Source organism: Megalobrama amblycephala, linkage group LG22 (genome assembly GCF_018812025.1).
Source record: "Megalobrama amblycephala isolate DHTTF-2021 linkage group LG22, ASM1881202v1, whole genome shotgun sequence".
Taxonomy (NCBI): Eukaryota; Metazoa; Chordata; class Actinopteri; order Cypriniformes; family Xenocyprididae; genus Megalobrama; species Megalobrama amblycephala.
Window position 1 is genome coordinate 4,326,015 of NC_063065.1, and position 24,448 is coordinate 4,350,462.

The window sequence follows — 24,448 nt, forward strand, 5'->3', positions numbered from 1 at the left end:
AGTTTTTGTTGAAGATACTGGTAAACAGGATGGCAGGTAGTTAAAGGGTTAGTTCATCCAAAAATGAAAAACCTGTCATTTATTACTCACCCTCATGTCATTCCACATTCGGAAGATCTTCGGAACACAAATTAAGGTCTTTTTGATGGAGTCACATGGAGTACTTTAATGATGTCATTCCTACCTTTCTGGACCTTGAAAGTGTTAGTTGCGTTGGATCTCTATGGAGGGACAGAAAGCTCTCAGTGATAAATGACCGAGTTTTCATTTTTGGGTGAACTAACCCTTTGGTACAGCACATTTTATGTTCACACCTCATCACTCTCCCCATCTATTTCCATTCTTTAAAGGAGATGAAAAAATAGCATTGCATCAGTGGCCACTTTTAGAACACACCCTGGAGCGTGTACAGACATACATGAGTGTTTACCGACATGTTTGACAGTGGTTGAATGCCATGCAGTGACCAGATGGTTTTCCTCATCCTACTAACCATTAATCAAACCATCCTGTCTTCAGTGGTTTGGGTGTGTGTTCTTAGACAGCTGTAGCACAGTTCTCTTTGTTAACACTGTGCATGTTTTACAACACATTTTCATTTTGGTGGAGTTATGTCAACAATTAAGGCATAACTTTGACCTCTGTGTGTCTTCGGTAAACATTCAGATTGACCACAATGCCATGTGCAACAGTTCTTTGTGATAAAACAAATATTTAGAGAGTGGCAGTGATGCTTTCCTTAGGAAACACAAATAATAATTCAAATACTTGTACTCAGTGTATTGATTCAGTATCTTCTCATGTCACAGTTCCCTTCCAGAAGAGCGAACCAGATCAAATGTGGAGCAAAACTTCATCCAACCCCCTCCTAACTCTTCACAACTTTCTAACAGCTCTGTAGTTGAAGCTAAAAAGTCACATGAGGACATCACAGACTCAGCGCCTCCTCCTGAGCGTAAGAGTCGAGTCAACAAGCGAGAGGGACGCTCTAAAACCTTTGACTGGTCTGAGTTCCGCCCAGGACAAGAAAACGAGAATGGACAACCCTCAATGAAGAGGGCAGACACTTCAGTCATTATCTCATCTTCTCCCTCCTCCTCCTCCTCTGCTGCCTCCTCTCCCATCTCTAGCACCTCCTCTCATCAGACGTCGTCTTCCATTACTACCACCAGCCATACTGACAAGATGCCACAGCGAGATGAAGAAGAAGAAGTGGTGCAGGAATATATGCACCACCATCAGACCGCACCTACAGCAGGTGGAGTCAATGCGACGACGGTGTCAGAGCCCTCGTCAAAGCTCCCCCATAAAGTGCCACAGGAACAGGGGAGAATGGATGTGGACCAACTCAGAGACACACAGGAGGTTGAAGGTCACCGAGCGGCCCGCAGAAACTCTGATGTCCAAGTGGAAATTGAGCAGAGGTGGCATCAGGTAGAAACAACGCCCCTCAGAGAGGAAAAGCAGGTACCGATCACTGGCAGCTCCCCTAACATCTCAAATGTACCTGTTGGAGAAAGAGTCCTTCCACAAGAGATGACCACCGTACTGGAAAAGGAGGTAAGAAACACAGGGCTCCAGACTAACATTTGAGAACAGTGGCACTGGTGCCACTAAATTCTACAGATGGTGTCGCCAGCACCTGATTTGGTGGTGCTGGGGGTGGGTTATTTATCATGAAGGTAATTTAATCATATTAGTGTAGTTTTGCATTAATAAGTGCAGTTACTAATAATATTACATGTTTATTTATTGGAAATTTGACAGAATCAAATTGAGATGCAAATAAAAATTTGTATTTTGTCTATAATTATTTAAAAACTTTTATTAACAACAGTAACGTGCAAAAACCTAATTTTTATAGGGAAAAAATTACATTTTCCACTCTTTTTAAATGTACCATAACTGACTGACAGCTTCAGTGATTATAGAAGGAGCACTCTTTACTTGCTTTCTGTGTAATTCAGTCACAATTTGAATAAAAGTTTTTGTTTTTCATGATACTTTATTACTTTTCCTACTTTCCCATATATTAGGGAGTGAAATGTCTAATAAGATAATAAAAGTTTGTTTGCCATGAAGCATTAGTTTTCCTTCATCTTTTAACTTTTAGTTTTACAAATCACATTAAAAATCACATTAAAATTAAAGCATTGAAGTGTTGGAAAAAGTTTAAAGCACTTTTAAAAGTCCTTGAAAAGTTCTTGGTTCTCACTCTTACAAGTTTGCATATGAACCCTGAAATTAATAATGTAAAAACATTCGACTATTTCTGCGACCATGGTTACAATTAGCGTTACTACATTAAATCCATGGTGAAAGTAGGTGATTTTTTTTTTAGCCTTATAATACTTGTTCATTCAGGTCTTAATATTTCTGCTGGTTTCATCGTCAGCACTGTTTGATCTGATAGCTGTACTTTATAACAGAGAATACTTTGCCAAATTTAAATGCTTCCCACTAGATCTCGCTACAATGATATTAATTCTGCTGCGAATTCAAATGCTTTCTCACTGGGTCTCCCAGCGCTGTGTAGTAACACTATCACATGATTGAGATCTGCACACGAGAGCCTGTTCTGTGTTTGCACTGCATTGTGCTGTTTATTATTGTCTGAGTTGATAAACGGTCTGCGCTTCACAGTTAAAATGAGTAATGTGGTTTTGTTCCGCTTTCGTTTAGTTTTGTTTGTCGTTTGATGTTTCTCATATGCATTATGTGCAACGGAAATGGCAGCTCTCATCAGTTGGGCAACGTGGTAGTCGCACCAAAATTTTGTCGCACCGGCAGGAAAAAGGTCGCGAAATGCAACCATTTAGTTGCAGTCTGGAGCCCTGAAACAACAGTGTTTATTTCTTGCCTCATTTTCCTTCATAAAATGATGTGTATGTGCAGGTCCCTACTACTTTTTGATTGAGGTTTTTTGATTGCATTCAAATCATTTCTGAACATTGTATATTTCCTTGTTCAAATCTTATTGCTTTCCTCTGATGTTCTCTGATGTCCGCAGTTGGGTCAGGCACAAAGGGAGCTAGCCAGACTCCAGCAGCAGAACAGCGTCTTACAGGAGCAACTTCAGGATGCGCGTGGGAGAGAGCAGAATGCACGGGAAGGATACGTACTACAGGTACCCAAACAGAACAAGTGAACCTAGCCAGAAAAGATACAGAAATCGAAATCTTCTGTAGTTTTTGTGGCTTTTTTTTTTTTTTTAATTCAATACTAATATAATTTTTGGGTGTTAATGAAACTATCTGCATGAGTGGTACTAACTGATCTGCAATGTCTTTCTTTCCCTGGGCTCTGACTGGGTTTTGGTTAAAATTCTTGTAACCAAACCACAAGTTTTCTGAAGACAACAAAAGTAAACATCTGACAAGCTTTCAGCTGTGCTTTTCTACTTTTTGTTTGTTGTCTCTTTCATCTTGTCATTCTTTGCATAATTTGCGTAGTGGTATTATTCCTCTGTTCTTCATTTTCCTTTAGTTGCTGTTTTATAATCTGGTGTAGTGTTACTCCATCTGTTTCTTCCTTATTCTTTTTAGTTTCCTCTTGTATTTTTTTCTGTACAATGCCATTTATATTATCCACAAAGACACGGTTGCATTTCATTATTGCATTCTGTAGTTCCACAGCCTCTTTAGATGATTTATTTCTCTTTTTAGTTGTGTTGTTCACATTTTTCCCTCATTGTTGAGCACCATTTTCTCCATCTTGAAAAAGCACAGTGGAAAGCTTAAGTAAGTATGTAACTTCGGAAATTAAACTCCAAACGTTCCTGGGTTCCCAGCCACAGCCTAGAAGATGTTGAGCATCATGTATGTGGCTATGAAAGAGAAGACTTCCTGTTACTAATTGTCCTTTCCTCTTAATCTCTTAAAGAGTGACACGGCCGCTGCAAAGCCTTCACCTGATGCAGCGTCTACCGCTGTTCACCGAGCGCCATGGCAGCGCCTCAGCAAACTGAACCAGGATCTAAAGTCCGAGCTGGATTCCCAGCGACGGAAGCAAGATAAGGCCAGTCAACAAGTTAGCAGCTTGAGGCGTAGCTATAGCGAAGCGAAAGATATTATAGGACACCATGAGGCAGAGATTGAGGCCTTGGAGGAAAAACTAACATCTGCCATGGCGGAGATTGTAGTGAGCGAGCAGGCTGTGGCACGAATGCGCAGCGAGCTGAAAATTGAGCGGGTTCGCTGTCAAGAACGTGAAGAAGAATGGGTCCGAAATGAGATGACATTGCGGTCACAGCTGCGAGAGAGCGAGGAACGTCTACGTCAAGTTGAAGCCAGTTTGCTAGAGAAGAGCCAAGAGTTAAGACAGCTCGAACAGCAGCAAGCTTTGCAGAGAGACCAGCACAGAGAGGTGCAGAGGTTACAGGAGAGACTCTCTGAGGCCACCGGGCGTCTGATTTCCATTGAGGAAGCTCAGACTATGAGAGAGGAGCGGGAGAGAAAAGAGCAGCGGTGCCTGGAGGAAAAACACGAGCGGGAGCGACAGGGGCTGACCTGGAGGTTGGCAGAATCCGAAGAGAGGAGGCGTGAAATAGAAGAGCAACTGCAAGAGGCACAAGAACAGGTGGAGGCATTGCTGAGAGGGAGTGGTGGGATGCAAACTATGGGACTCAGGGAGGAAGTCCATCGTCTTCAGCAGGAGTTGGAGGCGCAGACGGATATGGTGGAAATGCTACGGGAGAGTGTGAGGAGGCTGGAAGAGGAACGTGACCAGCTTACTTGCCGCTGTCAAGAACTCCTCAATCAAATTGCAGAGGCCGACCGAGAGGTTGGAAAGCAACAGGCATGTTTAACGACGGTGGAAACAGACTATCACTCCCTTGAGAGCTCGTACGAGCGCGTCTCAGAAGAATTTGCTAGAATAAGTCATGTTCTACGAGAGAAGGAAGAGGAAGTGAAGCAGACAAAGGAAATGTATGAGCAGCTAATCAGACAGAAAGAGCAGGACTTGAGTGAGGCCCTCATAAAGATGGCTGCCTTAGGCAGTAGTCTAGAAGAAACAGAACTTTGCTTGCAGCAAAAAGAGGAACTACTTTCAAAAATGGAGCATGACTATCCAGGACTGGTAGAGTCCCGAAGAGCAGAACAGGAGCTGCAGGCAAAACTGGTGGTTGCAGAGGATCGAATTGCTGAGCTGGAGGAACACCTCAATGCCTTGCGACTTGGATATGCAGATCTCAGGATGCGACGTTGCCGCTCACACGAAGACTTGCTTGAGGGTTTGAAAGAGATGCAACATGATGTTTCCGCATCCTCAAGTCCTTCCCCACTTCTGCTTGCAAGAAGCAGCTCAGAGACAGAAATGTCCTTGGTAAAGCGGCAGAGAATTCGCTTTTCCACCATCCAGTGCCAATCCTATCACCGCTCCCAGGGAGCAGACAAATTTCAAATGGAAAATACTTCTTTAGATCTGACACAAGATCTGAGCCTAGACCACATGCATGACCTGAGCCTGACCCAAGATATCAGTGTAGTCAGTGACAGTTCATTCCAGCAGTGCAAAGATCCAGAGAAGTTCATCTCCATCATACATGCACTGGAAACCAAACTATTGGCCACCGAGGAGAAGCTCAGACACCTCACGGAGAAGATACGGGACCAGCCTGATCTTTCAGCGATGCAAGAACACCTGAGCACCAGAGCTACCATGGAGGACTGCACAACTAAAACCTGTGATGAATTACCAATGGATGAATCTAGTCAGAAGACTTTTGGTGAGCAGGACACTGATGAATTTGAGAAGGCATTGGCACTGGTAGAGTCTTGCACAGAAAGAGTCAGAGAAATTCTCAGCAATCAGAAAGAGACAGGTTCAGCTGAATCTCTCCTTTGTACCCTTGCAGAAGTAGAGAAATGGCTGGTTTGTGCCACCATGTACCTGAGGAAGGGCAGCACATTCTATGAGTCGTGCCAGATCTTTGATGCACCAGATGTGCAATCAATGAAGGAAAATATAAAACGGTTTGCCAGAACATTATCCTTTGAGGCTGAAGTTCTGGAGAGAATGGGTTTCTCTCTGCAGGACCTGAACTCTGATATTATGTTGGCCCTAAACTCCATTCACAAGGATGCTGAAAACATCAAGAAGAACTGTGATGGCTGTCTCTCAATTGTTTATGCTGATGTACTTACAAGAAAACTTATGTTGGAGACCATGTTCTTGGCAGAGGTGGACAAGCTTGAGACGGGCAAACTAGCAAATAGTGCTTTTTCACAGGATGTCATCAAGAATGCCTGCATCAGCGCCGAGCTTGCCTATTCGCTTCAGAATCTAACAATGAATTTTCAGGAAAAATTTGATGAGCTTCAAAAGGACTTGGTCAAAGCCAATGAAACCTTGAAACAAAGGGACATGGCTCTGAAAGATGCTGTTAGTGCATCAAAGCATACTCTCAATGTGAGCAATACTGATCATCTTGCTGATGTCGCCCCTCCTGAACTCACTCCCTACATGGAGCAGATTGAGATGGAGGAAGCTCAAAGTTTAGCGGCAGAGATTGTCCGCAGACACTTAGCAATCGGCACGCTATCCCATAGCGCAGAATCAGAATCACATGTGCAAACAGGCTGGGAAAATCTCATTGCTGAGCTCAAGAAGCAAGCAAAAGCCCTCCGTAATCTCTCTCAGGAAATTGAGAGGGTCTGCGAGGAAGGGGAAACAAATTCTCTTTCCGGACTCGCGAATGCCATCCAAATGAGCTCATGGCGCAGTGACTCCAGCTCGCTTTGCATGCGAGAGGCCTTGATGCAGGCACAGGTCGCATATGTTGCTTGCAGGTTGCGAGCGAGTCACACAAGGGAACTTTCTCTTTGCCAGGAGACTAGCCGCAACATGGCAGCGCTTGTCCAGGAGCACGCTGAGAGTGTTGCAGCCATCCAAAGGCACTACCAGAGCTGCTTGGAGAAAGAGCATCTGAGCTTCACTGGCACTATAAGTTCCTTGCAGGAGGAGAATGACATGCTACGAGGGGAACTGTCCTATAAGCTAAGGGAGCTGCAGGAGCAACGGCAGAGCCTAACCCAGCTGGAAGAGGCATTTCATAGGGAGAAAGAGGAGCTGAAGAGCAGGCATGCAGAAGAGATGGGAAGGACCGAGCAGGAGCAGATAACCAGAGAGCTAGACCTAATGGAGCATGCCGCAAACAACCAACGCAGGCTGGAGACCCTGCTGCAAGAAATGGAAGATGCTGAGTTGAGGCACAAAGAGCAAATCCGAAAACTTGAGCAGGAATTTCATGGTAAGGTCCAGGAACTACAACATGCCAACAGAGAGGAGCTCCACAAGCTACAAGAATGCTACAGCCAGACCATCTGCTCATTGGAGGAGAGGAGTGAGAGAGTGGAGAACAAAGCTGAGGTCGACACATGTCCCATGGAGGAAGGGGATGGATCTGATCAGGTAACGGGCAGGGATTCAGAGGCACTGCTCCGAGTCCGGGAGCTGGAAATGCAGTTGAGCAGCATGAGAGAGGAACTGGAACAGAAGCCATTGGATGGAGATCTGACCAGCCTGAGGGAGAAGTACCAGCGAGACTTGGACAGCCTTAAGGTTTAACCTTTCACCTTTCAAATTTAATGTCACACCCATTCACCACCATGGCACCATGTTTTTAGTTTGTTGCTGCTAATTGGGTTGCAGTGGTTTTAGCTGATAATTGTTTGGGGAATATTTCTTTATTGCATTTGTTTATACAGGTTTAAGAAACAGTACACATTTCAAAATCTACACAGTTATGTATTATATACAGCAGTGGTTCCCAACCATGATCCTGGAGGCCCCCCAACACTGCATATTTTGTATCTCTCTTTTGTCTGACACACCCATTTCAGGTCTTAAGCCGGGTTCACATTGAGCGATTTATAATAGTCCTTTACGATGGTTACTTGTCAGACTGTACGAACATGATCCTCATGTCACACTGTGGGATCTCAGCTGTCATTAATGTCAGACTGTACGACAGTCAAGACGCATAAATGGACGCGTGCATGAAAACTTGTCCGGAGTTTTACATCATCAAAACATACACATTAGATGACAGTGAGCTGCGTTACACACAGGACTGAAATGGTGGCTAACAACGACATCTCTGTCATTAATTTTGATCACGGCTTGTCTTGAAAAATGAAGACAATTTGACGTTCGTCGTAGGAGAAGTAACACTGGAGGACTGTGCGCCAAATCTTCTGACACTGCCAGAATTTCGTCTGAGGTAAAATTTGATCGCAACGGTCATTAACCGGCTGTCGGTGAACATGTCAAACTAGCGATCAAAGACAACAGATTTTAGGCTAGGATTATAGGAATCTTTTAGGATTTGCAAAATTTGTCTCAGACAACCAAATCGTGGCCAAAATCGCACAGTGTGAACCAGCCTTTAGACCAATGATTTGATGATCTGAATCAGGTGTGTTTGATTAAGGAGACATGGAAAACATGAAGTGTTGGGGGGGGCTCCAGGAATGTGGTTGGGAACCCTGATATATCAAGGTATTTATGGCTTCTTGGATTTTTGAAAATAATGCTGGGGTGACCACTGCAACCCTGTAGCCTCGTAACCATGATGCTTTCCCCTTTTTCCTATGCTGTAGTGCACATTAGCAGCACTGGGAGTCACGTGACCATAATGACAGATACCTGTCACAAATTACTCTTTACTTCTACTGTTCACTCTTAAGACTTCCTCTGTTCAAAACACCTTGTGTTTTTAGTGTTAGCATTGTTGTCTTCTGTGTTAGTGTGAGAGTCTGATTGCATGAATTTGCTCTAATTAACCCCTATCAATAATGCTGCTTTGCTTTCACTCCTCTGTGCGATCTGTCATCTCTCATCACAAGAGCAAATGTTTAAATGATGAACAGGATAAATCCTGCTATCCCCTTTGATGCCACCCAACCCTGTTTGTAGCTTCTGTTTGAGAAATCTGTTGAGTTGCCATAGCTCTGTAGAGAGTAGGGCTGGGTAAAGATTGGTTTTCTGATTAATTTCTTCATTTGCATAATTATATTGATCCTTAAAATCCCAAGAATGATTATTTAGTGTATGCCTTGTCAAATTAATGCATTACGAAATTCTTCAAAGACTCCAAAATTGATCATTAAAGTGCCAAGTACATGAAAAATGGGCTTTGCTGAGTAAATTATATAGACTTTTTATTTACCATCAAGCCACCAAGACGATTGATGGTGTACCAAGAAAAATGCACAAAGACCATAAATACAATAGATACCCAGCCCTAATAAAGAGCCTGCTAGCGCAGAGAGTTAGTGTTTGTGATCTGATTTTTTTATTTTTTTTTGTGGAACGCAGGCAACATGTGAGCGTGGTTTTGCAGCGATGGAGGAGACGCATCAGAAGGTGATCGAGGACATCCAGAGACAGCATCAGCGCGAGATCCGGAAACTTCTGGAGGAGAAAGAAAGACTACTGGAGGAGGAAACAAATGCCACTATAGCTGGTAATAAAAGCATCACTGTATAAAAAAATACACCAATTTTTCATTGACAGTGAATTGCTTCCAGTTTGCTTTGATGCTGAAAATTGCTGTCAGTGTGAAAGCCCTGTAATGTTTTTAATGTAGCATTACATCTAGCTGCCTGATAATAAATGTTATAGTTGATTAATGCTGTAAATATCAGATTAATCACATTAATCATTTGCTTTTTATTACAGTAAAATTATAATCAAATTGTAATGTTTATCTGGTGTCTGCATGAGTTTAATGTCACTGAGTTGAAGCATCACAGCAGATTTTTTTGTGCGCAGCGATTGAGGCCATGAAAAATGCTCATCGCGAGGAACTGGAGAAAACGCAGCGATCGCAGATGAGCGGCGTGAGCACAGACATCCAGGAGCTGCGCAGACAGTATGAGTAAGACACCAAACATCACTATATCTGCATTAATCACTGTTGTTTTGGTTTACTGTTGTCACTAAGAAGATTTACATTTATTTATTGATGCTTTTTACCAAGCGAATGAAAGTTTTGACTTGTCTATATTTACCTTGTGTCCTTGTAGAGAGGAGTTGCAGTCTATCCATCGTGAGCTGGAGGTTTTGTCTGAGCAGTATTCTCAGAAGTGTTTGGAAAACGCACATTTGGCTCAAGCGCTGGAAGCAGAGAGACAGGCGCTGGGGCAGTGCCAGCGAGAGAACCAGAAACTGCATATACACAACCAGGTCAACCAAAACTTTCATGAAAACCTTTTTTCCAAAAAAGAAAAACAGCTTGATAAATAGACTAAAATGTCTATGTTTATATAAATAATTTTAATTGTTTTTAGGGTTTGTAAATTATAATTATCTTAATTTATGCAAGACAACCCAGGCAAATAGGATGTTATAGAAAAAATAGATATCACCACACTTAATTTTTTTTATAACATTATTTTTTGTATTTCAGGTTCTGAAATGTTAAATGTCAAATGAGGCATTATCTTTTTGGCATACATTTCCAGAACAGAAATCTAAACATCAGATAAAGCCAGGTCTCCTTTTGTTGACATAGAGTCAATAAATGTACATTTTAAAACAGAAAATACTGTCAACAGCCAGAAAAAAAATGTTCACCCTGTTTTTAGGAATAAAATGTATAAAATCAGGCAAATGATATATGAACAAACCCCTCCTTCAGAATATAGATAGGAAAAGAAAAAGACGTTTGCTGTATAAAAGTGTGGCTGAAGTTGAGATTTCGGACTCAGTTTAACTCAAATCTTATTTCTGACTCAAACTCATTTTGAGAAAATGGCCTTCAAAGATATGTATTGTAATTGAATTCAATAGTGTAATAAAATAAACAGTTAAAAGTGTATTTTGGTTGGTTTTTTTCCCACTTATCTGAAACAACACATTATGAAAAGCCAAATAGCCTTTGCCTGTATTGTCTTGCCTTAAGAACAATAGAAGTCAATAAAGTTCCCCACCATGAAATAAACTTAAATTTGTGTGTGTGTTTTAGGAACTAAATCATCGCCTGAATGAGGAGATCACCAGAATGCACTCCTGCATCAGTGGAGACAAATTGTCTTCCTCTCTGACACAAGGCAAAGACATCTATGAACTGGAGGTACAACACAAACTCTGTCATCTGAATTTTTATCAATTAAATCTGTCATGCACATCATCTAAATGTTGTTTTGCTGCAGGTTCTGCTGCGAGTGAAGGAGTCAGAGATCCAGTACCTCAAACAGGAAATAAACTCTCTCAAAGATGAGCTGCAGTCGGCACTTCGAGTAATATACACACTCAGGACATGTTTCTCTTCAACAGCTCTCCAAACACATGCTAGCGCATTCTGATGTGTTTTGCTTATGTGTGTTTTGCAGGATAAGAAATATGCTTCAGATAAGTACAAGGACATTTACACGGAGCTGAGTATCGTGAAAGCTAAAGCTGACTGTGACATTAACAAGCTGAGGGAGAAACTTTTGGCTGCTACAGAAGCTCTTGGGGAATTAGACGCTGAAGGAGGTGGTGTTACTGCTGGATACGGTGAGACAATTTAAGGAATAGGGATAGTTCACACAAAAATGAAAATTCTGTCATAATTTATTCACGCTCATGTCGTTCCAAACCTGTATGAGTTTCTTTCTTCTGTTGAACACAATTTTAAAGAATGTTGGTAATCAAACAGTTGACAGTAGCCATTGGCTTCCATAATAGGAAAAAAATACTGTGGAAGTCAATGGCTACCATCAACTGTCTGAACATTTTTTAAAATATCATCTTTTGTGTCTTCCATTTTTAGGTGAACTATCCCTTTAACACAACAATAACAACTCTGTCATCATTTAACGTTTTAAATCTGCATGAATTCCGTAGTGCACAAAAGGAAAATGATTTGAAGGACAAAAAAATGAGCTCAAGTATATTTGTGTTCAATGCAGACATTATGAAGTCAAAGAGTAACCCAGATTTCCTGAAGAAAGAAAAATCCAGACAGATACGTGGGGTCAGGTCAAAGGTGAGAGTTCAAAGTGTATGTCTGTCTGTGTCATAAATATTCTTGTCAGCCATTGACAGCTCTGAATGTATTGATATTCCTGTATATTTATGTGGGAAATTATGTTGTTTGTGTTATTGTTTATGTGCTGTCAGATAAATACTGCAATACAATATATTTTTGGATCATTGATCCACTACGATCCATTTTACAATCGAGTTTGTGAATCTGCGCAGACAAAATTATTATGTCTGCATATTTTATGTACAGTTATTTATGGTAAATGTTACAAAATTATGGAAGCTTGTTTCCGCTATGGAATAAAAAATGAAAAATGTAATTTTTTCACCTCACAGTTCTCATTTTTTTCTCGTAAAAATAAGCTTCTATGCTGAATTTATATTAATTTGTTAATCTTTTTTTAAAGTGACAGCCTTAGTATTTATGTGTATGAAGTGTGGAACAGTGTACACGTACGTGTGTGTGTGTGTGTGTGTATCCTCACATGTGTACGTTGCCCTGTCAGGCAGAGAGTGAGGGGTTGGTCGGGGGTAGCTGACCGCTGTGACCCCGTCAGGTCCAACAGGTGAAGCAGGTATCACTCTTGTGAGAGTACGGCTATGTTAGCATGGAATATGGAGCATACTGCACAGAATACTGTATCCCACAATGCAAAGCATCCCACTCCCATATCCAGTGTTAGGAATGAACCGAAAGCAATTACTCCCATGACTTAACATTTGACATTTTTACACAAAATTTAATTAACGTGCCCCTATTATGCTATTTTAAAGGTTCTTAATTTTGTTTTGGAGTCTTCTACAAGAGTGCATCCAAGGTCAAAAAAAACACTCATAATACACATTGCAGCATCAGCTCTTTTATCACAGTGTCAGAAACCGTTTGATAAAGGATTCAGTCTCACTAAACTCCTTTTTGAAAGCCTACTCTGCTCTGATTGGTCAGATGGCCCAATTTGTTGTGATAGGTCTACTGCTTACAGCGTTTTTTGGAAGCTGAATTACCATTACCATATCTGAATTTTAAGCTCTTCTTGATACAGTTATACGAACAGTAACAATGGCATTGGTTTTACCGTATCAATTCCATTGTGCGTCCTTTTCCTCGTCCTTTGAAAGTGCATCAAAGTGGATTTGCTTTTGCAATGCTGAAAACATGAACCAAACTCTTCCAGTCTCCTCTACAACTACAGTGTTTGAGAGCGGAGCAAAATATACAATGCGACAGCCAATGAAGACCATAGGCAGGCATTATGCAAATTTGTTTCAAACCTACATGAGCTGCGTCTCATTTCGGAGGCTGCATCCTCCGGAGGTCACATTTGAAGGCTGCATACGTCATCAAAATAACCTTAATAAAATTGACTGTTATTCCTCATTAGGTGTAATATACTGTGATTTCTTTAATTCTTTGCAATCTAATGGTTACTTTTCTTAAATGAGACCACCACGATGACGTATGCAACCTTCAAATGCGACCTCCGGAGGACGCAGCCTCCGAAATGAGACGCAGCCATTGATGCAGGAAGTAAGACTGGAATTACTGACGACTCCTTTCAGGCAGTTCAGAATCACTTCTTGCTTTTAGGAGACAATAACTCCATTTATCTTTGATCTTTGAAACTTTTACATTCAAAAACAGCTATATTACACACTACATGAAAGGTCATATTAGAAAAAGCATAATGGGGCACTTTAAAAATGCAAAATTAGATAATGGGATGCCACTCAGTCAATGATATACTACAGTTTTAGCATGGAATAATACCTACTGTTTCATATAATATTTGTTTTAAATGCTAGGCAGTGTACATTGTATACTGTGCAGTATATAGTGAGCTAGTATTCCACTCTGAACACAGCCTTTGAATCCTGCATGAGCCCTACACCTTCCCAGCAGTTTAAACTCACCTGCAACTGAACCTGGTTTGGCAGATGGACACATAACCAGCACTCATTTATCTGAATGTTATGTGTTCGTACTGTTTTTATGCAGGGTTTTCTTGCTTTGTGTGTGTGATTTGTGGTTTTTGGTGTTTATGTGGACTTCAGCCCTGTTTGGATGGTAATTGTTTGTAAATGCACATTTGCACGACTCCCACAAATGCATTTGGATGACTTGACTACAAGTTGTTCACGTTGATTTTTCGCTCCTCATGTGGACTACAAACTCAGCCGTGGCTCAAATGTGTTGATTCACATGAGAATATCACACCAATGATGGCTGGTTAGAGAAAAACACTGACATTTTTAGGTCCAATCGTTGATGGTCTCCTACAAATGCTGAGGTACCTCACGTGTAAAACAATTACCGTCTTAATAGACCTTTGTGTGTTTGTCATTGTCGATTTTCTTTGTATGTTCCTGTGTGATAAGCCCTGAATATATTAAACAACTTAAAGGGATGTTTAAGGATTTTTTTTTTCTTCAAACCCTGTTTTTTTCACTTTCTTGGGAAACATGAATTTGTGTAATTTAAAGTAATTCACCCCAAAAGTACACGTAAATGGGTCACCAAATAACATCTCAAATTCCTGCTGAAAAATACCTCATTACTTAGTGGCATGAGGAAATGAAGTGTCATGTGTCTCGTTTAGTTCTTGAAGGCAATGAGACCGATCTAATAGTGTAATAATAAAGAAACCAGACACCTGTGTAGTACACAGTGTTCATGTGAACGTCTTTCGCAGGTGTCGTGTTGCACGATCAAGCAGCCACAGACAGTGAATGACAGATGCAAAAACAAAGAAATGGATCTAAAACCATTTCGAGAAAAACAAGTGAATATAGAAACAGGCTTTGGTTTAAAACCCCCTGAATGTCCCTTTAAGTAATGTGCATGTTCCCACAGTCGACTGTTGTGAACCACATAGAAGTTTAAAGCACATGAAATTAATTACATTTCAGTCTGAAGTATTCTAATGAACTGCCATGTAAAAATATAATCAAGGGAAGTCTTTAAAGTTGATTGTAACCTAGTTTTAGTGGTTTAGACACAGTACAACTTGAGCAATCATGAGTAAATGCAATGTAACATTTATTTATGCATTCATTCATACTGTATATTTATTTATCAACAGCGAACATTTAATTTGTTTATTTCCTTTTTTTCTGTGACAGACTTTTATATACAGCAGAGAATGATTTAAAGGGATAGTTCACCCAAAAATGAAAATTTGATGTTTATCTGCTTACCCCCAGCGCATCCAAGATGTAGGTGACTTTGTTTCTTCAGTTGAACACAAAAGATGATTTTTAACTCCAACCGTTGCCGTCTGTCAGTCAAATAATGCTAGTGGATCGTGCTCTGACAGCGGCAGTGATGTCTCGCTCTCATTGAAGTACTGTATATGCGCGAGACATCACTGCCGTTGTCAGAGCGCGATCAGACCCCACTAAGCGAATGCTGAACGCAGTTGGACATAGTGGTGTATAAGAGTTAAAAAATGATATAAATACTGTTCGGTTTCTCACACAAACTGATCGTTTCGTGTCTTAGAACATCAATGTGTCGTCACGAGCCGCAGGGTTTAATTTGGACTTGTCTATGCAAGTTTTATTTACTCTTATAGTAGAAGTTCCCATCCACTAGCATTATTTGACTGACAGACGGCAACGGTTGGAGTTAAAAATCATCATTTGTGTTCTACTGAAGAATCAAAGTCACCTACATCTCGGATGCGCTGGGGGTAAGCAGATAAACATCAAATTTTCATTTTTGGGTGAACAATCCCTTTAACTATATACAGCAGAGAATGATTTAACTGGAAATTATGTTGCCATTGAATTTGAAGAACTTTGAATTATTTTTTACAGTTTTGTTCAGGTTATTACTAGGGCTGGGCGATATATCGCATGCGATTGTCACGTGCATTTCGTCAGTAAAGCCGGTTCCCTGATTACCGCGAAATCGCCATCACCTGCTTTCAAATGGAGCGGCATTTAATAGACAGAGCCGTAGTTCACTGACAAGCTACGCAATATCGAGTTCATTATCGAAGGCGATTCATCTGCGATAATGAACGCGATATTGCGTAGCTTGTCAGTGAACTACGGTTCTGTTTATTAAATGCCGCTCCATTTGAAAGCAGGTGATTGCGATTTCGCAGTAATCAGGGAACCGGCTTTACTGACGAAATGCGCGTGACAATCGCATGCGATATATCACCCAGCCCTAGTTATTACATACAGCAGAGAATCTAATTTTATTGGCCATTGTTTGGTAAACATGGTTAAAAATATTTTTTCTACATCCACCATAACCACCTTAGCTGGCAATGATATCACAGTTGAGTTATTCCTCATAAAAGTGCCATTTATGAACGATTAAAGATCACATGATTGAAATTAAACATAAGTTCTCTTATGTGTGCATCCTGAAGTCTTATTAAGGACTGTTTATTTATTCCTAAGTATGAAAAAGATCAAATTTCTCATCTTTCTCTCTCTCTTTTACAGAGTTTGAAGGAGGGATTGACCGTACAAGAGAGGATGAAGCTGTTCGAAACTAAAGACTCCAGAAAGATATAACACACTCTTGTTCCTCTTTGTATTCTCACTCTCTTTTTGTCTTGATTGAGATCTTCTTGGTTGGTAGATGAAGCAGGGTAAAGAACTGTATCTTTCTGATTGTTTTAATATTGTTCGTGTGAATTAAGGGAATGAAATGTTTTAATATTGACACATTGTTTTGCCAACCTTCAGCTCTGATGAACCTCATATTTTTTATCTTTTTTGGTCTCTATAAGTCCTGAAGCTATTCCTCATCATCACAGTATATATGAACACACTCAGTATTGATCTAGTGTCTTTCTCATCTGAACGGAGAACTGGCTGCTGTTGTGTCTTATCGGGGTGCTGGAGACATTTTTATGATTATTGTGAGAGAAGAAGAATTATTGACAGAGAGAGATGTTATTTTGCCAATGATATTGTAAATAAGTCGTGTACGTGATAACACTTTTTCAGACTTTCTAGTACTGTAACCTTGAGATGAAATGACGTGGTAACGTGAGTGCGAGTGCGTTTTGTAGAGTGTTTCTGATCGTCAGAGATGATTGTGTTAAAGTCATTTACTTGAGGAGAATCTAATTGCTGTTTTAATTGCTTTTGTGTTGCTTTTGGTTTATATGAACGTGCAAAATATAGAGCAACCAAACGTGATATCTGCTGTGGGTGTTGCGGCGTAAAAGCGTTCGTTCGGCTACTGATAGTGAGCTTATTTCATCCTGTAATTCGTTCCGAACACGGGACATTTTCGTTGTGGTGTTCCAGAGGTTTAATACTGGCCTTTGCATGAATATGAAGCACTTTGAGTCGTTGATTTCTGTGTTTTGAAACACGTGATTCCATAGGCCTATTCCTTCTGCTCCTGAAGTCAGAAAGTATTGAACACACAACAAAGAAAACTCACTGTATAATATTCAATATTTGCTTTGTAAATATTTGGTTTTAGAGAAGAGTTCTTTATCCTGTTCTCTCGGTCTGCATAGAGAAAAAAAAAAGTATCTTTATATCTATGTATACACGGTATGTCTACACCTAATTGCCTATATGTATGAATATTTTTATTTTGGTGTGCGTGAATGTGATGCATCTGTAATAATAAAAATGTTTTTGAATCAGAAATCCAATTCTTTTTCAATTTATTTAAAAAAAAAAACAAACAAAAAAAAACCCTGATGCGTTCGCCATCTTGGAACGCTCATCATGATGCTGTTCATCATTCACACTAATAATGATTTTCCATTGAAAATGTCACAGCATTGTGCAGCCTATGGGGCCGTTCACACAGAACGCGTTTTTCTATTCCCATTGTTTCATTGTTTTTCTATGTGATGCAAAAACTTGTGAAAATGAGATCCAGGCAGTAAATAAAGTTGATGAAAAATTATTTATTCATTACAATTAAATTTAGCCTCACACGCAAACTTTAATCGATAATGAAAATACTTAATAAATCCAAAAGGTAAAATAACCATCATAAAGTATTAGTCAATAGTTAATAATAAAATTTAGAGTATTGTAAAATCCAGAGTATTGTATCTAATAGATGAAGATCAAAGAGAGCAATAATTAAGACATTTGCAGCTAAGAGACAAGAAGTAGAAGTCAAGGAGAGCAAAGGAGGGAAAAAGCTGAATTATCAACAACTCAGTCCATATTATACCATAAGCATACAGGGAAATTCCCAACCCACACAAACTGATGTTTTTGTTCTAAATTGATGTTTTTGTTCTAAAAGAAAAGGTTAATTTCACCCACTACGTCATCCACTGGTTCAGTGTCAAAAATAGTTGTTTTATCCCCTATAGGGAATTTTGCAAATGTCAGCAGACATATTTTGATCAGATTCAAATTCAAATGGTTAATTCTGCAGGCGTCCAATGTCTAACCACAAACGTGTCAGCGTGACCTGTCACATTGGAACACTTGAAGAACAACTGAACATAACAAGCATACTCTTAAATATAAAATAACCATAAGGGTACAATAACAAGTAAATCCTTGAAAATATGATAAGAATTAACATATAAAGTATTAGTACATAAATATATGAAAGCAAAATTAAAACTGATAAATCATAAGCCATAAACGATTAAAAATGAATATTAATAAAAATGCATGAATATGAATATTGACCATTTCGGATCCATCAGTCCCCCACTTGAGTCTTGAGAGACTCATTACAATATTGTCAAAAGATATGAAATGGATACCGAATAAATTGAATATAAAAGCATCACATCTAAATGAAGCTGCGGGTACCTCTCTAACCCCAGCTAACTGCATAGAATATTGACTGGAAGCCTTCACCAGGCTGGTCCGACGAGGGCTACTAGAAAAGCCTGACCCCGAACGTCCCCTGGACTTTTGCTGGGTTGAGGACTTACCGCAACTATCAGGCGGATAAAATTCCTTCCATTAGTCTTAAATTGTTAGCCAGTTTTAGTAAAGAATCAAATTAATTTGCCATAATAAATTGTGAATTCAATATCAACTAGACCCAAATAAAAACTAAGAAAAATTACATAACATCAGATGTATCACACAAATAGACAAATTAAACAACTATATATCATTTGATAACCCTAAACAACTCAATCCTTCAAAGTCTCAATCTCTCCATTCTATGCTGCAGCACTTTCAGTGGACAGTACTTTCAGTACTTTCTGTGGACTTCCCCTTGCGTTGCTAAGCACTGAGGTGCGTGCTCGTCGATCCTTCGGTCCTTCCTTGGTTCTGGGACACTCAGTTGGAGCAAACATTGGGCTTTTAAGCCACCAGTTGAGTTTACTCATTCTCTTCGTTGACCCTCCTAACGGACACTTCCTTTCCAGTGGTCACAATCAGGCGTCACAGGAAAAAGAACTTGTTCAATGAATATACCACATATAATCTCCTGATTACATCTACTCGTACTGAACCTAGACATGGAGAAGATATAACGCACACAAAGAAAAACGGACAACAAAACAAAACATCATTGTTGTTTTTCACATGATTAACAATTCATTCGCACTCGGATTAGTAGGATGAATTTCAGCAATCAACAGCACGGCTTTGACCTGTGAATGAAGACCCTGAAATGTTTTTGTTAGAGACAACATATATTTACACATCACCCCGTCCAGACCTCCTTGGGGTAACAAAACCTGTGAAAATTCATTTGGTGTGAGGGTTATCCAGGGCTGTTCAGGGCATGATATTCCTCTATCTGGCAATATCATACATGATTTAATTTAATTGTTATAATATTTCCTTTGTTGATTAGATAAGTAAATAATTTCTTATTTTTACTCAGTAATATAAATTCCTCTACCTGGATAACACTCATCCCACCTTCAACATGTTAACAATCACAAAACAATACATTATATTATACATTCAGAACAGAATCAGTTCATTCAGTGGAACTCATCATGACATGCTGGAAAGAAAAGTAAAGTTAGTGCGGGGTAAACAGGACAAGATTGCTTGTTCTGCTTTCCCAAGAAAATTTCCCCTGCGCAGGTGTGGCATTGCTTCATTCTGCCACAATAACCCAGGTCAGGATTATTAGCCAAATTCATCCATGACCATTATTTCATTAGGCATAATTCATAATGTGCCCATTTTAGAAAATTTGAATACAGCTGTTTATGGCATTTTTCTTCACCATGGTGCACCATCACTCACACACTCACACACACACACTTTCACACTTTTATGTCTCTGGCCAGAGTAAAAAAAATTTTTTTGAATGGGGAATAGATATTGTTAAGGGTGGAATACCAACAAGTCCAATCGAATCAAACTCTTTCGACGATGTTGGAAATGATGAAACATAGGCACTGTGGCATTCCCCGTGAAACAGTGTCTAGGTTTTTTTTTTTTTAAGTTGAAATGAGTTAGTCAGACGACGTTAGTCGCAATAGAATTGATTTTAAACACCACAAAAACAAACACCAGTTTTAAAGAAATATTATTTAAAGCTAGGCATGCCACGATTAAGAAAATTAATTTCTTAAATATATTTTAGTATTCATCTATGTATTGGAAAAAAAGGTATCCTTTCTACAGTTGCTCATGAGCTGTTCTAATAAAAAAAACTGGAGATCTCATAATTTTGGATCCATGATTAACCATAATCATAATCTCTGATGACAGCATTGTGATGAAATAATTTGATTTTACAGTTTTTTTTTTTCATTATAACTAAGATGGAGTGACTAATATCATATCTCTACCATCCATATTCTATTTAAGAGAACTCTGTAACACACGTCTGTCCTGAGAGCTGAGTTTAAACTCTCGTGAGTCTTGTCATTGCACAACATTCTCTAACTAAGTCCAAACCCGGTTTAACTGAACGTGAGTCAAGCAATCACTTAAATTCCATTTCATAAAGGGTTGGACTGGTGCTTATTGACAGAAAAGTGCAGGAGGTTAACAAAATCAAGAACTGCTATGAGACTATTATCAATTTGTAAGTTGTGATGACGAATCTAATTCTGAAGCATTCTCTGCAGTGATCACAGTAAAGGCAGTACCTGCATCCACACACGAGGAAGAGAGGAAGTCCCCCACTCGTATGGTCAGTTAGTCAGTTGAGCCTGTTTGGCAGTTTTAGTGTCTTTCTTCATACAGTACGTTGGGTCTCTCAGTCTGTCATGAGGACCAGGTGGAACATGAGGTTGACTCTGAATGCAGCCGTCTTTCTCTCTCTGCATCATGGCAGGATGTTTCCGTTGTTGTTTCTGCATTAACTCAGTCTTTTCGTCGTCAGCCCTGAGAAGTTTCAGCTTCCTCCTTCAGGGGTTAGCTGGAATCAGGGGTGAGCTGAAAGCCCATCAAACAGGTGCCTGTGTTTCTCTGCAGCCTGGGTCTTTGAGTCTCTTTTCCCCCACTGGCATGCACAGTCCATTCGCTCTTGTTTGTGTTGGGACATCTTCTTCTGGAAATTGAACACTCAGAGAATGGCATAAATCAAATTGACCCCACACAAATTGTCATCACAACCGAAAATGAGCAATCTGCTCTGCTTTACTTATTTCAAGAGTCTCATCCAATTGATAACAGCAGTTCTAGATTTTATTTTAATAAAGCAAGTTCTTCTTTGCAGAAAATAGAGCAAGCAATTTCTTCTTTGCAAAATGCAGAAAAGAGCAAACTAAACTATATTTCTAATTATTTGAACACATTATAAATAATCCTCACAAATACATCAAAACCAAACAAAACAAAATAAAAATTTTCTTTCTTTACCTAAATCAATTTAATTTTAACTTAGTCACTCAATCTTGTTCTCATTCAACAAAATGCAAAAGTTATTTCCATTAACACTTACTAAAAATCTCTACAATAGATACAATTTCAAACTGTCCACCAGGGATTATGAATACATATTTCAGACATCTTCAGATCACTGATAACAGAATATATTAAACCTATAGTTTTGCTTCATTCAGTTAGTATTGTACTATTTATTAATTTCTCTTTTAAGTAGCTCCACATTTCATATATATAGTATTTTTATTTAACTTTTAACCTATCTTAGACAATGCATAAAATAATAATAAAACACAAACTATTAAGCAGAATTGTCTAAGTACAATTGTACATATCATATCACTAAAATTTGGACCGCAATACGTTAAAGACAGCAGCACACACACTCGATCTAACACAGCTGGGACAGAACAGAGCAGAACAGGAACTTGGTTCAAAACTAACTTCACCTCATCAAAGTGACTTGGAGGAAATAGTGAGTGGCAGATAGATAGCCATAAGTTGAATTTTTAAGCCTTTTTACAATCCAATCTCCTTTATAAGATGGACTGTACATATCAAAAATAATTGCTGATATGCTGCTCTGCTTTGACACCCACTCTGACAAGATCGAGTTATGTAGGACATTTTAAAAGTAGTTATTTAGCATTTTAGGTTTTAGTGCCTTGCAAGGACTTCGATACACAAAAGAATAGGTCATGACCGAATATAACTTCATCCATTAGATAAAACACTCAAAATACTTGTGGTTGAAGACAATGGTAATGATTTTTCTTTCTTCTTTTCATACAATAATTTCTACAAATTTGCACACTTTAAATTTCTGCTTTCTGGATTTAGACAATTTCAATTTCTCTTGGATTTAAATTTAAAAATTGCTATATTATTTGCCAATGGATCTCAATTCAATAATTCAGCAAGGCCAGTCTTCTCCTGTTATCGTAATTGCAGAGCCCTTTTTAGAAGCTTCTACCCAAACACGAGTTGACTTCACAGACTTTCAATAAATCTACTCAAAAACACAGTCTCACCCGAGGATTAGCCTAAACGGGGAAACAAACGGTAGAATATATTGATGTCAAACAACAATAATTGTCATCCTCGCAACAGAGCGCTCCCTCATTAAAATACCCTTTGCCCGACTGACACAGAATACTCACAATAAAATTGGTAATTCAATATGAACACCAGTTATTCGCTATTCAAAATTTCGGCAAAGGTTGGACTCGTGAGTTCTTTCTTTGTCTGCAGCCAAATGAAAGTCCCACATCCACCAGCAGACAGCTTCAAAGCTCAAGCAATTCGGAAAACAGTAGACCAGATAAAACAGAGGATATCACTCACCTCTATAAAACAGAGTATATTGCTCACCTCTATTTAAACCTTGCAGTGCATCTTCGAAAGAACCCGAACCGGGCCAAACAGATCCGGGTCACGGCACCAAACTGATGCAAAAACTTGTGAAAATGAGATCCAGGCAGTAAATAAAGTTGATGAAAAATTATTTATTCATTACAATTAAATTTAGCCTCACACGCAAACTTTAATCGATAATGAAAATACTTAATAAAACCAAAAGGTAAAATAACCATCATAAAGTATTAGTCAATAGTTAATAATAACATTTAGAGTATTGTAAAATCCAGAGTATTGTATCTAATAGATGAAGATCAAAGAGAGCAATAATTAAGACATTTGCAGCTAAGAGACAAGAAGTAGAAGTCAAGGAGAGCAAAGGAGGGAAAAAGCTGAATTATCAACAACTCAGTCCATATTATACCATAAGCATACAGGGAAATTCCCAACCCACACAAACTGATGTTTTTGTTCTAAATTGATGTTTTTGTTCTAAAAGAAAAGGTTAATTTCACCCACTACGTCATCCACTGGTTCAGTGTCAAAAATAGTAGTTTTATCCCCTATAGGGAATTTTGCAAATGTCAGCAGACATATTTTGATCAGATTCAAATTCAAATGGTTAATTCTGCAGGCGTCCAATGTCTAACCACAAACGTGTCAGCGTGACCTGTCACATTGGAACACTTGAAGAACAACTGAACATAACAAGCATACTCTTAAATATAAAATAACCATAAGGGTACAATAACAAGTAAATCCTTGAAAATATGATAAGAATTAACATATAAAGTATTAGTACATAAATATATGAAAGCAAAATTAAAACTGATAAATCATAAGCCATAAAAGATTAAAAATGAATATTAATAAAAATGCATGAATATGAATATTGACCATTTCGGATCCATCACTATGTAAACACGCGACAGACGTGCATGACCGTTATTCTCGCGTCTCGCGTCTTTTGCAGCGCCTCACACATGAGCGTTTTTAAGACGCCGTGTCAAGTTAAAAGAATTTCAACTTTTACACGCAGCGCCGCTCATCAATGTCAGTTCCAAAACAATCAGAAGAACTGGGAGGCTGTAAAAACCACCGGAAACAGACATTAATAAAGAGAAATCTACGTATATATCTATGTTGTCTGGTGAACGATATGAAGGTTTGTTCGTGATGCAGTGTGGCGCGCAGGGTTGCCAGGTCCCCCAGTAAAATTTGTGTTTTGGGGAGCTAAAATTTGTTTTGGCGGGGTTCCCCTGCAGTGTTGCCAAGTCTGCGGTTTTCCCGCGGAATTGGGCTACTTTTACACTGTTACCGTGGGTTGTTTTTCATGTCCGCAGGT

The 24,448-nt window shown here is 39.2% G+C and overlaps 1 protein-coding gene across 8 annotated transcripts in view; it reads left to right on the forward strand.

Moving 5' to 3' along the window:
• The window catches only part of si:ch73-103b11.2 (trichohyalin), a 56,260-nt gene extending 38,656 nt beyond the window's left edge, over positions 1-17,604 (forward strand). For 5 of the 8 annotated variants that reach the window (XM_048173765.1, XM_048173766.1, XM_048173772.1 and 2 more), the window contains 11 exons: positions 810-1,560; positions 3,011-3,127; positions 3,883-7,563; positions 9,322-9,469; positions 9,778-9,883; positions 10,032-10,191; positions 10,973-11,080; positions 11,160-11,246; positions 11,340-11,505; positions 11,901-11,977; positions 16,435-17,604. In XM_048173765.1, coding sequence (XP_048029722.1) covers positions 810-1,560; positions 3,011-3,127; positions 3,883-7,563; positions 9,322-9,469; positions 9,778-9,883; positions 10,032-10,191; positions 10,973-11,080; positions 11,160-11,246; positions 11,340-11,505; positions 11,901-11,977; positions 16,435-16,506 — 5,473 coding nt within the window. In that variant the 3' untranslated portion in view covers positions 16,507-17,604. Of the gene's footprint in view, positions 1-809; positions 1,561-3,010; positions 3,128-3,882; positions 7,564-9,321; positions 9,470-9,777; positions 9,884-10,031; positions 10,192-10,972; positions 11,081-11,159; positions 11,247-11,339; positions 11,506-11,900; positions 11,978-12,482; positions 12,552-16,434 lie in introns of all 8 variants that reach the window. The other 3 variants (XM_048173769.1, XM_048173767.1, XM_048173771.1) reach the window with 3 other exon arrangements.
• The last annotated feature ends 6,844 nt before the right edge of the window (positions 17,605-24,448 follow it).